At 42.5% G+C, this 13003-nt stretch overlaps 1 protein-coding gene across 1 annotated transcript in view; it reads right to left on the bottom strand.

The window, feature by feature from the left end:
• Positions 1-13003, bottom strand: part of SLCO3A1 (solute carrier organic anion transporter family member 3A1) — a 121744-nt gene that overhangs the window by 22596 nt on the left and 86145 nt on the right. Inside the window, exon 3 of the mRNA XM_083371409.1 lies at positions 7064-7162. Within this exon, the coding sequence (XP_083227535.1) occupies positions 7064-7162 (99 nt within the window). The remainder of the gene's footprint in view (positions 1-7063; positions 7163-13003) is intronic.

Genomic DNA, 13003 nt, shown 5'->3' with positions numbered 1-13003 from the left:
CACTGAGATCCCACAGAAAGGAAGAAAATATGATATTTAGGCGGCTGGTGGAATGGACTTTCGTCACGGGAGTGCTTCCAGCAACAAATTTATTTTTGCAATTGCTTTTGGAATTTGCAGAGGCTCTTTGCTGACATGTCAAGGAAGCCTCAATCATCCAGGCCAAAGGTGTCTAAAGGGTGAATCATAGCAACTGGACGAATCTTAGCTGGCAGTAGCGTCATCTTTGCCATTCTCTCAAATTTCCCCATATCTTTGCCCATCTTTGTTTCGTTCCTTGCATGGGCACGCCCAGGGTGGGAAAGATGGAAGGGCAGCCCATGCCTTCTGCTGACGGCACTGCAAGATGGAAAGCTAGGAACATCCTAAGTGAGTTGAGGTGAGCAGTTTTGGAAGAAAAAAAAACAACCCCATCTAGAGTGCAATTGGTCAACAAGAGAGAGAAAGTAGAGAGGCTATAGAACAGAGGCTTTTTGCCCCATGACCTTGAGGTTAGGGGTACATAACCTGTCAAGCTACAAGAGTGCACCTAAATTTTCAAGGATAGCCCACGGGGTGTTCTTGACAAAACTTAATAGGTTGGGCTAGGATAGAAAACCAGATTTCATTTTGTTTGCCTTTCTGGTTAATTAAAACAGTATATAGAATCGAATCTCGAGTGCCGCGTAACAGAGTGAGCACCTGTTACTCGTCCCAGCTTCTGCCAACCTAGCAGTTCAAAAGCACATAAAAATGCAAGTAGAAAAACAGGGACCACTACGGTGGGAAGGGAACAGCGTTCTGTGCGCCTTTGGCGTCTAGTCATGCCGGCCACATGACCACGGAGACATCCTTGGACAAGCGCTGGCTCTTCGGCTTTGAAACGGAGATGAGCACCGTCCCCTAGAGTCGGAAACGACTAGCACGCATGTGCGGGGGAACCTTTACCTTTACCTTTTATAGATAAAATGATTACCCTTTGGTTAAACATTTAAGAATCTTCTCCTCTTACACTAAACATCCCAACAAGCTAATGGGTTTGGGGGGCCTTCAAGGCCAAAATCCCAGACTATAGGATTATGTGATTACAGAATACAGAATAACAGAGTTGGAAAGCGACCTTGGAAGTCTTCTAGTCCTATCCCCTGCTCGACCAGGAGACCCTATACCATTCAAGACACATTTATTCATAAAAACCTCCAGCGATGGAGCACTTCCACCTTCTGGAAGCAAGCGGTTCCACTTGTTAATTGTTCTCACGGATAGGAAATTTCTCCTCTTTAATAAGCTTCCCTCTGTTACTTCTTGTCCTGTCCTCAGGTGCTTGAGAGATAATTACTATTGACATTAGCAGCAAATTGCTATTTTGGGTAATACCCATTTTGTTTGAAATGAATTCCAACATTCCCCAGAACAGGCCAAAATGTTGGTTTCTGATGTCTTTGTCAATGACTAATACGGCTCTCTTGTGCCTGCAACCTAACTGTTTTCCAAAAAGTGTGGTCTTGGTGGTTCCCCCCTATAAGTAGCTGGCTTTGCACAAGACACGAAACTCGAGTTAACAGACTACCCCGGCAATCTTTGTGTAACGTTCTGTACTCAAGCAAACAAATCCTGTTGCGGCCTAAGGCAGGAGTCTCCAACCTTGGCAACCTTAAGACTTGTGGACTTCAACTCCCAGAATTCTGGGAGTTGAAGTCCACAAGTCTTAAAGTTGCCAAGGTTGGGGACCTCTGGCCTAAGGTGATGAACTGGTTCACAACATGTTAAGATAATGGTAGGTTTTTACAGAAGCAGAATCCAAAAACACCTACCTTATCTCTCCTAATCCAGTGTGTTTTGCAAATCCAGCTAAGATACAGCTGGAAACACTCAAGCTCTTATTGGCATTATAATATCAATAATTTGTGTTTATTACTTTTAAAATAGTAACAGAAAATGGGGGGGGGAAATCCCAAAAGGAACAAAACATAAACATATAATATCTTTGCAAAGCAAAGCAAAAACATAACAGGTGCTTAAAATTAAATGAAACTGCAAATAAAAATAAAATATAGAGTGTATGTAGGGCATATCTCTGATTGCCAAACATAACTTTACACTGGGTATGTTCATGTGCTCTATGATCAGGCATATGTAGCTTCACATGTTAGGTTTCCTATATAGCAGGGGTCTTCAAACCTGGCCCTTTATAACTTGTGGACGTCAACTGGCTGAGGAATTCTGCGAGTTCAAGTCCACAAGTCATAAAAAGGCCAAGTTTGAAGACCCCTGCTATGTAATATCACAAGTATGCCTAACAAATTCCAACAGAATGAAACTGGTCTTATAGTGCCTTCTAGTGGTCACATAGAGAAAATATTGCAAAATTATTTTAAAAAAACCAAAAACCAAAACCCACATTGGATGCAGGTCTTGGGGCTTTATTATGAAGCCCAGAAATAATTAACAGTATAAATGTTAATGAGTATAATTGCAAATGAATAAGAAGATAAAATGTAACATCTATAGCAACAGTACCCACCTTTATTCTATTTCTATTTCTATTATTTCTATTTCTATTTCTATGTATGTATGTATGTATGTATGTATTTCTTGATGCTGTGAAGTTGTATTTCAAAATGATATCTGGGAAATGTCTGCCTATCAACTGGCATGCTTCTGATAAACCTAGCCTAATCAATTTCAGCATTTAATAACTGGATGTGGTTATCTGGTCTATTGCTCACTCCAGCCAGAAATATTGATGTCCTTGCTTACTGCAGGGCAAAGAAACTGAGCAATCGTGACAAGCAGCCTTGGAAAGGAAGATTCTTTTCAAAATCTTCATTTTGGATGTAAAAGATTTTCACCATGGACCCTGATAACAATGTGTGTGAATGACAGGATCCTGATGGTTTGATGGGCAAGTCAAATACTAACAGGGTGACATCTTGTGTTCCACTTTCAATGCAGAGAATTTCAGCTTTTTTTCCAAACAGGACCAGAAATCACCAACTTTTCTATATTGCTTTTAACCGATTACATATATATATAATGCCCCACCAAACTCACAACCCCACCAACTCACACCAGGCAGAAAGGATTTATTATTATTATTATTATTATTATTATTATTATTATTATTATTATTATTATTATTATTATTATTTGCCTGCAGGACTTCCTGGGATAATCATGCAATCCTGAAAAGTTCCGGGGTCACACGATCAGTTGCAGAAATGCACTGACAATTTTGCTAACAGGGTACAAGATATTATCGTCGCCAAAATGAAAAAGATGTGAAAATCTGAACCAGCTCCTCTCTTTAAAAGTTAATACATCCTGTCCCCTTGTACTTTTACTTTTATTAAAACCCATCAGGGAAAATAAAAACCTGGATCAGCCTGGAAATCTGTCCCTTTGTGGAAAAAAACAGAGTGGGTGTATCCTAATATTTTCCAGAGATAGTGTCCCTACATTGCTTGAATCCTGCATTTTTATATTCATATTTGTCTTGCTCCTCTGTTCTTTAAGGGTTTTCAGGGAAAAGGAAAACTAAGAAGCAACAGTGGGAAAAACAGTTTACCTGGTGATGTCATATGGAAAACTGGCTGAGGTTTTACTGCCAGCTGCTAAGGAAGGGACAGGAGAGAAGGAAGAATGAATTGGTTTACATGCAAGAGATAAACCCAGTTTTAATTCTTGGCATCTGTAAAAGGTAAAGGTAAAGGTTCCCCCCCCCACACGTGCTAGTCGTTTCCGACTCTAGGGGCCGGTGCTCATCTCCGTTTCAAAGCCGAAGAGACAGCGCTTGTCCGAGGACGTCTCCGTGGTCATGTGGCCAGCATGACTAGACGCCAAAGGTGCACGGAACGCTGTTACCTTCCCACCGGAGCGGTCCCTATTTTTCTACTTGCATTTTTACGTGCTTTCGAACTGCTAGGTTGGCAGAAGCTGGGACGAGTAACAGGCGCTCACTCTGCTACGCGGCACTCGGGATTCGACCCGCCAAACTGCCGATCTTCTGATCGACAAGCTCAGCATCCTAACCCACTGAGCCACCGCGTCCCATCTGTAGGTTGGCTTAAAAAGATTCTCATTTGAAATCTTGGAGAGCTAAATGGAATTGTACCCAATGACCTGAATGGGAAACCAGGCAGTTTATTTTGTTGGATAAGTGACATTTAAAAGCAGTGGAGAAAAAGCTGGAGCCAAAGTTGAACACTATCAGATGATCACAATGCGGCAGTTTTATGCAGACGAGAGATGTAGGTGCCACTCCATTAATTAGAAGTTCAAGGTGCTTTCATAATCCATTTGCATTGTGCCTAAATTAACCCACTCTCTTTCTTGATTTCCTGATTCCATTTGGGAAGGGACCAAGATTACTTAAAACTTTTCTTCACTGATGTCCCATTTTGTTCCACTAATATAGAGAGGACCAGGCTGATCCTGAGGGAGGGATCAAATGCGTCATTAGTTTGGAGTTCCTTTGCACCCACCAGTTCCTTTGCACCCAGCCCTCCCTTGACCCATTGTCTTCCATTGACCGTTATCTACCACCAATTTGCCTTGACCATTAGTAGATCAGATTCTTTGTATAGCAGTAGCATGAAATAAACTTGCATTCATTTTGGACCTAATCATGCCTCCCATTTTCTAATGCTTGACATTTTGTTGTTAGTTGCGAAGTCGTGTCTGACCCATCACGACCCTATGGACAATGTTCCTCCAGGCCTTCCTGTCTTCTACCATTTTCTGGAGTCCATTTAAGCTCACGCCTACTGCTTCAGTGACTCCATCCAGCCTCCTCATTCTCTGTCATCCCCTTCTTCTCTTGCCCTCAATCTTTCCCATCATTAGGCTCTTCTCCAGTGAGTCCTTCCTTCTCATCAGGTGGCCAAAGTATTTGAGTTTTAGCTTCAGGATCTGGCCTTCTAAAGAGCAGTCAGGGTTGATCTCCTCTAGGACTGACCAGTTTGATCGCCTTGCAGTCCAAGGGACTCGCAGGGGTCTTCTCCAGCACCAGAGTTCAAAGGCTTCAATTCTTTGGCGCTCAGCCTTTCTCATGGTCCAGCTTTCACTGCCATACGTTGCAACTGGGAAGACCATAGCCTTGACTATACGCACTTTTGTTGACAGGGTGATGTCTCTGCTTTTTAGTGTGCTGTCTAGGTTTGCCATGGCTTTCCTCCCCAGGAGCAAGCGTCTTTTAATTTCTTGGCTACAGTCCCTGTCTGTGGTGATCTTGGAGCCCAGGAAAATAAAATCTGTCACTACCTCCATTTCTTCCCCATCTATTTGCCAGGAATTGAGAGGGCCGGATGCCATGATCTTGGTTTTCTTAATGTTTAGTTTCAACCCAACTTTTGCACTCTCCTTCTTCACTCGCAACAAGAGGCTCTTTAGTTCCTCTTCACTTTCTGCCATTAGAGTGGTATCATCTGCATATCTTAGGTTGTTGATGTTTCTTCCGGCAGTCTTAATTCCAACTTTTGATTCATCTAGCCCTGCCTTTCTCATGATGTGCTCTGCATATAAGTTAAATAGGCAAGGCGAGAGTATACAGCCTTGCCGGACTCCTTTCCCAATTTGGAACCAATCGGTGGTTCTGTGTCCAGTTCTCACTGTTGCTGCTTGACATTAACTGGACTATTTTTTCACACACACACAACACACACACACACACATCGCAACTTTCCTAGAAACTTGTGTTGCAAAAAATGGTCAGTAAGCTGAATTCTGCATCCATGATCTTTTGAGTTTCTGATCTGCTTTCATGAGATCATATATTCTTTCAGTCGCCCTTAAACTATATCTGAGCAGCCTGTTAAAATGCTGGGGGGTCTAGCTACTAAAGTGTAAAGGCAGTAAAGAAAGAAAGGAATAAGAAAGGGGGGGGAGAAAGCAAAAGTGAAGAAAGAAAGAAGAAAAAAACAGAAGGAGCTTGACAGCTGTTGCTTTTTTTCTTTTTTTTCTTTTTCTTTTTTTTCTGCACTTTTGCTTCCCCCCCTTTCTTATTCCTTTTTTTTTACTTCCTTTACACTTTACACTTTGCAACAAATATAAATACAATTAAAAATGTTCTTGTAATTTTCTTGGGTACAATAGAGCAGGGCTTTTCAACCAGTGGTACGGGTACCACCTGTGGTACATTGGCACCTGGCAGGTGGTACGCGACCATCCTAGGAAAGTGGTAGCGGGGGAGGGGAATGAGCTGAACTGGTGGTAGCACCACACAAGCCTGAGCGAGAGATGGCTGGAGCTGCAGGGCTGTCAGGGCTGAGCGGAAGCGCCAGGATCAGCGCTTCTTCGGGGCTGTTGGGGCTCAGCGGAAGCGCCAGGATCGGTGCCAGGCTCCAGCTGGAGCTCGGCACTGATCCTGGCACTTCTGCTGAGCCCAGAAGAAGCACCGATCAGCTGGAATGTTGCAGCATCTCCAGGGTCTTTGTGATTTACATTCAGATGCTTGGCAACTGATTCATATTTATGAGGGTCATGTGAAGTGACCAAAACCTGCTCCAACCACCCAGCAGACGGGGGGGAATAAAAACCAAACACCCCCAACCCCACCTCCGCTGCCAATCCTCAACAGAAATGCTCACAACAATGAAAACCTCAGACAGCAGGAAGAGCACCGCCGGGCGGGCAGGCAGGTGTCTTGCCTGGCTGTGGCTTGGGGGGCACTTTTTCCAGTGCCATTATAACTTTGAACAGTCACTAAGCGAACTGTTGTAAGTCGAGGACTACCTGTACTTCATCACTTTTTTCCGTTGTTTTTTTTTTTGGTCATCAAGTTTTTGACACCTTGCTAGGCGACTGGTGGTACTTAGATGTTGCCATATCCTAAAAGTGGTACAACGGGTGAAAAGGTTGAAAAGCCCTGCAATAGAGCAGCGGTTTGATGTTCAATTTTTCAACTGAACATACAATAAAATAAAAACTCAAACAAGCTGGATAGCAGGCATGGCATCTAGTTACACCCCAAATCTTTCAAAACACAAAGGTTTTCTTCCTTCTTTCTCTTCTGATGCTTCGTGGCCTGCTGTTAAAAAATTTTTTTTCTTATTCTATGTACAACCCAGGTGGAAAAGTTACCTACTTGTGTCAATGAAGACAGCATCCACGTAGATTTTGGTACAGAAAGATCCCAGGATAAATCCACAGGCCGGTCCAAACACCAGCATTGTAAACAGGATCCCTGCAAAGAAACACAGAATAACACAGTGAAGATAAGAAAAGGGATGGTCCCATATCTGGTCCTGGTGGAAAACTTCATTCTGGAGTGTGTGGAACTCACAAAATTGAAGGTCTATGAACATTCTCAATCATCCAGGTCATGGTTGTCCTAATAAAGGTGCTTTTCCAAAAAAAACCCAACAAAAAAACACTGGACTTTCTTGATATAAAACATTATTTTCTGTTTGAGTTCTTCATTAGACAGATGTCTCACCCAACGGTCTGTTCTCTGTGACATGCCATTGTCCTCTGTCATCTGCATTCTGTTTTTTTTTCATATCTAAACTGTAGGATAGATAACTTGGTTTTCTGTCATTTTTTGCTCGTGTTGTGTTGCGACCAAAAAAGTCCACTTGTCTTTTGGAAAAACACTTTTGGGTCACAAAATTGAAGTGGTTTTTTTTTCTGGGATCCCCAATCTTGCCAAGCAGGAAGTAGAATTCTAATAGATGAAGGGCCGAAATGAGGAGTCCTCTCTGAGCTTGGCTGATTTCTTGCAGATGTTTCCTTACCCCAACTAGACAACATCATCAGTGCTAGAATAGAGAACAAACCCCACTCCCATCTAGCACTGGTGATGTTACCTAGTTGGGTAATGAAATGTCTACAAAAACAAAACCCAGCCAACCTCAGAGAGCACCAAGGATCCCAGAGTAGAATTCTAACCTGTCCTCCTGATATTGTAAATAATTTTGTAAATAATTTTGAGTTGAGTAGCACTTACTCCTTCAAACAGACTGCTTGGTCCAGCTCTCGTTTCGAGTCACTGCAGAGAGGAACAACCTAAGAATGCCCCATCTTGCCCCCTTTCCCCCTACTCACAGAAACGCTTGAATGCAGCCTCCCCCTCCCCACTGCAACCAAGTTGTAATTTTTAATGTGATGGAAAGAGAACGTTCTTAAACATACCGACCCCGGTCCTATTGAGATATGTTAATTAAATTTAAATTACTGTGAAATTAAATCAAATTTAGTTTTCATCCACCACCACCCCCTCCCATTTCTTTCTTCTGCTCTCATCAATGTTAACTGTCAGTGGCTCCCATCAGATTAGTCAAAATCCTAATTGGAAGGTATCTAGACAAATTATGCCAAGCATCTCCGCCCCTGAGATGGCTCTTGCTTGATAGATGACGGATGCATTACAGGGCCTGATAATTCCTCCCAGGAGTAAGAATATAGACCCTCCGTGTTCACCAACAAGAACAAGGACCAGCGTCAGGCCATTGTTCATATTGTTGTGATTCAGGGTGAGCCTGTGGGTTCGGCAGTTGGGTCGGACGACTCAGAGGAGGAGGGGGGTGTTGAAGAGCTTGCTGAGGGGGTTGGAGAGCTTGCTGAGGGGGTTGGAGAGCTTGCTGATGAGAGCCCTCAGCCAGGCCCCTCCCACCTGGTCATGACGGAGACCCAGCTGTGTGAGCCTGACAGCGTGGATGAAGATGACCCACAGCTGGCCCTGTTCAAGGACGCCTGACGCAGAAGGCAGTCAATCAGGAGTAAACAGAGGAAGGCAATGGGGCACCTCGGAAGGAGGCAGAGAGAAGCCACGCCTTGAACTGTATAAAAGGGGAATGCGTGGTAGGGCTGGTTTGCTGAAGGCAACCGCTTGAATAGCTCCTGTTTCATAGCTCCTGTTTCATGGTTGGTGTCTTGTTTTGCTCTGTTTTATGTTAATAAATTTGGCAGGCTTAATTCCAGCTTCTTGCCATTTGTAAAGGGGTTGTCCCTGCCTTTTCTGCAGGGCCGGTAGCAGGCTGGTACAGAACACATATCCCCATTCTGGTTTTGCCAGAGGCACCTGTGACTTGTTGCATCCTTAAGGGAAACACACAGTTTTAATCCTGGAATAGCTTTCATTTCATCCCTTGTATCCAACGAAGCATAGCTCGTAGCATTCGTTTCATCCCTTGCAAGCTTACAAAAGTTTTGATTAATGAACCAAAGCAACAGAAGCATGAATGAACCCTTTCACTCACCATGCATAGTAATGATGATTTTATTTATTTATTTATTTAGCACTAGCACTTAGCACTAGCACTTAAGACTTATTACGCTGCTTCCTAGTGCTTTACAGCCCTCTCTAAGCAGTTTACAGAGTCAGCATATGGCCTCCAACAATTTGGGTCCTCATTCTATCCATCTAGGAAGGATGGAAGGCTGAGTCAACCTTGGCATTGGTGACAATTGAACTGCTGGCAGTGGGCAGAATTTGCCTGCAGTACTGCATTCAAACCACTGTGCCTATCTATCTATCTATCTATCTATCTATCTATCTATCTATCTATCTATCTTCTATCCATCCATGCATTCAATTTCTCTTTCTTTCTTTCTTTCTTTCTTTCTTTCTTTCTTTCTTTCTTTCTTTCTCTTTCTTTCCTTTTTTTTCTCTCTCTTTCTCCATCCATCCATCCAATTTATATGACCACCCAATTCATGAAAGGTGACTTATTAAATTAACCATACAAAATGAGGCAAATTTGTCAAAAAAAATCCCCCTCAGGCAAGAGAATTAGGAAAAATAAAAGGGCAGGGATATGGAGAATGTTTAGTTTGTCAAATGGTGTACAAGTAATCCTCGACTTATGACCACTTGTTTAGTGAACATTCCAAGTGACAGTGGGACTGAAACAAGTGAATTAACACTACTCCTGGTACTTAGGATTGTCACAGCATCGCCATGCTCACGTGGCCAAAATCAGAAGGACTTGGCAACCGGCCTGTATTTGCAAGGGTTGCAGCATCTGGGGTCATGGGGTCACCCTTTGCGACCTTTCCAGATAGCTTCCGACAAGCAAAGTCCGTGGGGGAAGCCCGATTTGTTTAATGACCGTATGATTCACTTAACAACTCTGACATCAAAGCTCCCAATATTGGGTGCAACCTGTTTAATAATCCTCTTGCTTAGCACTAAAAGCTCTGTCCCGATTGTTGTTGTAAACCGAGGATTACCTGCAACCTTTCAGATCTGGGATTTGGATCTGATCAAGTAAGAGAAGATTAGATTACAAGGTGTCTGGAGAGGATCCGCTCGAGGGAAATTACGGTGTTAAATAAACGTGTTAAATAAACCCGGTGTAAAATTGGACTAGTCACTGGATAATTCCTATGAAGGAATTGCTGAGGCCTTTTTTTTCCCCCTCTCCTATCTAAGATTCTACCACTAGAGGGTGCTAAAGCAAAAGGAGAGAGAGAGAAAGAAAAAAAAGAGAAAGATTGGGGGGAAAAAAAAGAGGAATATGGGTGGGAACCACAACTCCAAAATATGTTTTCCTAGGCTCAATCTTTTGCAATTCTGGGTAAAGTGGAAAAACACCAGATGAAGTTCTGGAAATCCCCTGACATTTATGACTGATGATACTGGGGGGAAAACAGGACTAGGGGTTGAACTTGAGAAGACAACTTTCTTAAAAGACTGTGAAAATTAGCAACTTGAGCATAGTTGTAGCTCAGGGTTGAAATGAGGGATCCTCGGTGCTCTCTAAGCTTAGTTGTTTCCTTGCTAGCACTGATGATGTTACCTAGTTCGGGTAATGAAACAACTGTAAGGAAACTATAAACCTCTACAATCTTCTCTGCCAGATTTGGGCTGGTTAAGTGGGGCCCTGTTATACTGTCTTTCTGATGAACTGGATCAACTTCCGGATCCTCCAGGTAGAGGCCAAATCCTGCAGCATCTACAGCTTTGCAAGGACTGGACCACGAAAGGCACGCGAAGGGATCAACGGCTTGAAGGGATGGGAAGTATCTGCAAAATCTATAGGCTGATTGAAATAAGCGTCTGCTGGATCTGGAGCCTTATCCAAATGACAAAAACCGGGGTTATCGTGCAAACTCTGCCCCTTACGCGCAGGTGTGTGCAAATCGAGACGCAAGTGCAGAAAATGTGGCGCTCACATCATGATATCGCCATGTTCATTTGTCTTCTACACACATCTCCTGTGTACATCCAGAGGTGCAGCAATGTACCCTAAACTATATAATCTTGGTTTTGAAAAGTTAAAAGGTAGAATGTTTCATTGCCCAGTTCTCCGGTTGATAGATGCAGAGGGGGGGGAATAGGGAACTGAGAAAATTGAGGGGAGGGAGAAAAAAAAATAGGATGCAAAGCCCAGAATTGGTGTATTTTCTCTGTTTCTGATTTGGATCTGACTTTTTCAGGTGGTCAAGAGACTGGAGTAAACACCAGCCTTTCAGCATTGTAGCTACCAGTTCAAAATGGAGACATCTTATTTTATCCGTTGTTGACAATATTGCCCATATGTGTTCAAAAAAAACCCCCGCTTTAGGCTGAGTGATGATGGAGAGGCCAGGTGGTTTACACGGGAGGTGAACGGAGTGTGTTTGTTTTGTACTGCCATATGGAAGAGTTACCGGAGCAGAGGAAATAAGCGCCGTAAAGAATGGGTAAAACAAACTGTGGATCAAACCAACCCCAGGAGCTTTTTAACCGCTGTGACTCAGAGTTCCTGTCCACAATGCGGGCCTGTGTGATAGACTTCAAAACAAACGACTCAAAGAGATCAGTGGCTTCCCGGCTGGACTCTGGAGAAACAAAGAGATCAATAGCCAGACCCCAAGAAATGAAATGGGATCTCAAGGAGGCTGTTTCATCCTCGCTCAAGCTAATTAACTAAGCATTTGGAAGGTAGCAGAATGGAAAATGTAGGATGAAACACAGGGAGACCAGGTGCCATTTTAATAAGCAAATATGGATTGGGGTACAGATGCATCACAATCAAGTCATCTTGCTTGCTAAAAGCTCCAGATTGGATAATTTAACTATTTATAATTTAATTCCTATTGGTTGTTGGGTTCAGTTTGGTTCTCAATATGCTGGTGGGCAATTCCAGGAACCAAAATTCTTTAGGAAATTTTTTGTAATTCAATGAAAAGGACATATTTAGCCCTGCCTATTTCTAGCTGCAGTCCTTTTCATTGGCAACCACCAAGAAGGTATTTTCACCAATGTATCGGTGGGATGCTAGGCTAAAATACAGAAAAGAAATTCCTTGGAAATAGGAAGATGCCATAAGAATGTTTTTCTGTAATATTTAAGAGTCACAGACTAGAAGGTATGTAAGCTATAAAATTTGGGGAGAGAGGAGAACCCAAACCAAGTGATTAATTCCTCCAAAACACACCCCAGTTTAAATTACCAACCAATATATTGAAAATTTATTCATTATAGCTGAGAAAAAAAGTATAATTTAAATGGTTGATGCACTCATTAAAATCCTGCCCCCTCCGAGTGATATGCTATCAAAAAGGATTGATAGCATCTCCTCAAAACTATCAACAGACAGAAATCTCAACAGATGGAAAGCTGTGGATTGAAAGAAAAACTGTTTGCAAACGATCAAAGATCTGTGCTCTGATGGGTTTGTTTTGGGAAAAGGAAGATGTTTAAAATTTATTAGAATTTGAAAGGTAGATAAAAAGAGACACGTGAAAAGTGTGTGAAACAAAGTACAGGTAGTCCTCAACTTATCAATACAACTGTGCCCTCAACTGTTGCTAAGCAAGACCCAAATTTTTTCCACACTTCAAGCAGAAAGCCCAGAAGTGGTTTCCAAGTCGAAAGAAAATTAATTGTACTTTTTTCTTTAACCAAAGCAGTCAATTTAGCCGCCATCTCTGCTAACTCCTTCAACTTCTGCAGTCATTTCATCCATTGTCCTTCCATTTTTGTACATCATCTTCCTCTTTTTTCTTTAGCCAATGTTGACTAGGTAATGTCCTCTGCTGATCTATATCATTTTAACCTTTTCTTCTTTTGTGCACATAAAAAAAAAACAACAGTGCA

The sequence above is a fragment of the Vipera ursinii genome (genome assembly GCF_947247035.1).
Source record: "Vipera ursinii genome assembly, chromosome: 11".
NCBI classification, from domain to species: domain Eukaryota; kingdom Metazoa; phylum Chordata; class Lepidosauria; order Squamata; family Viperidae; genus Vipera; species Vipera ursinii.
Note: the sequence above shows the minus strand (reverse complement) of the source record. Positions and strands in the feature narration are given on the sequence as shown.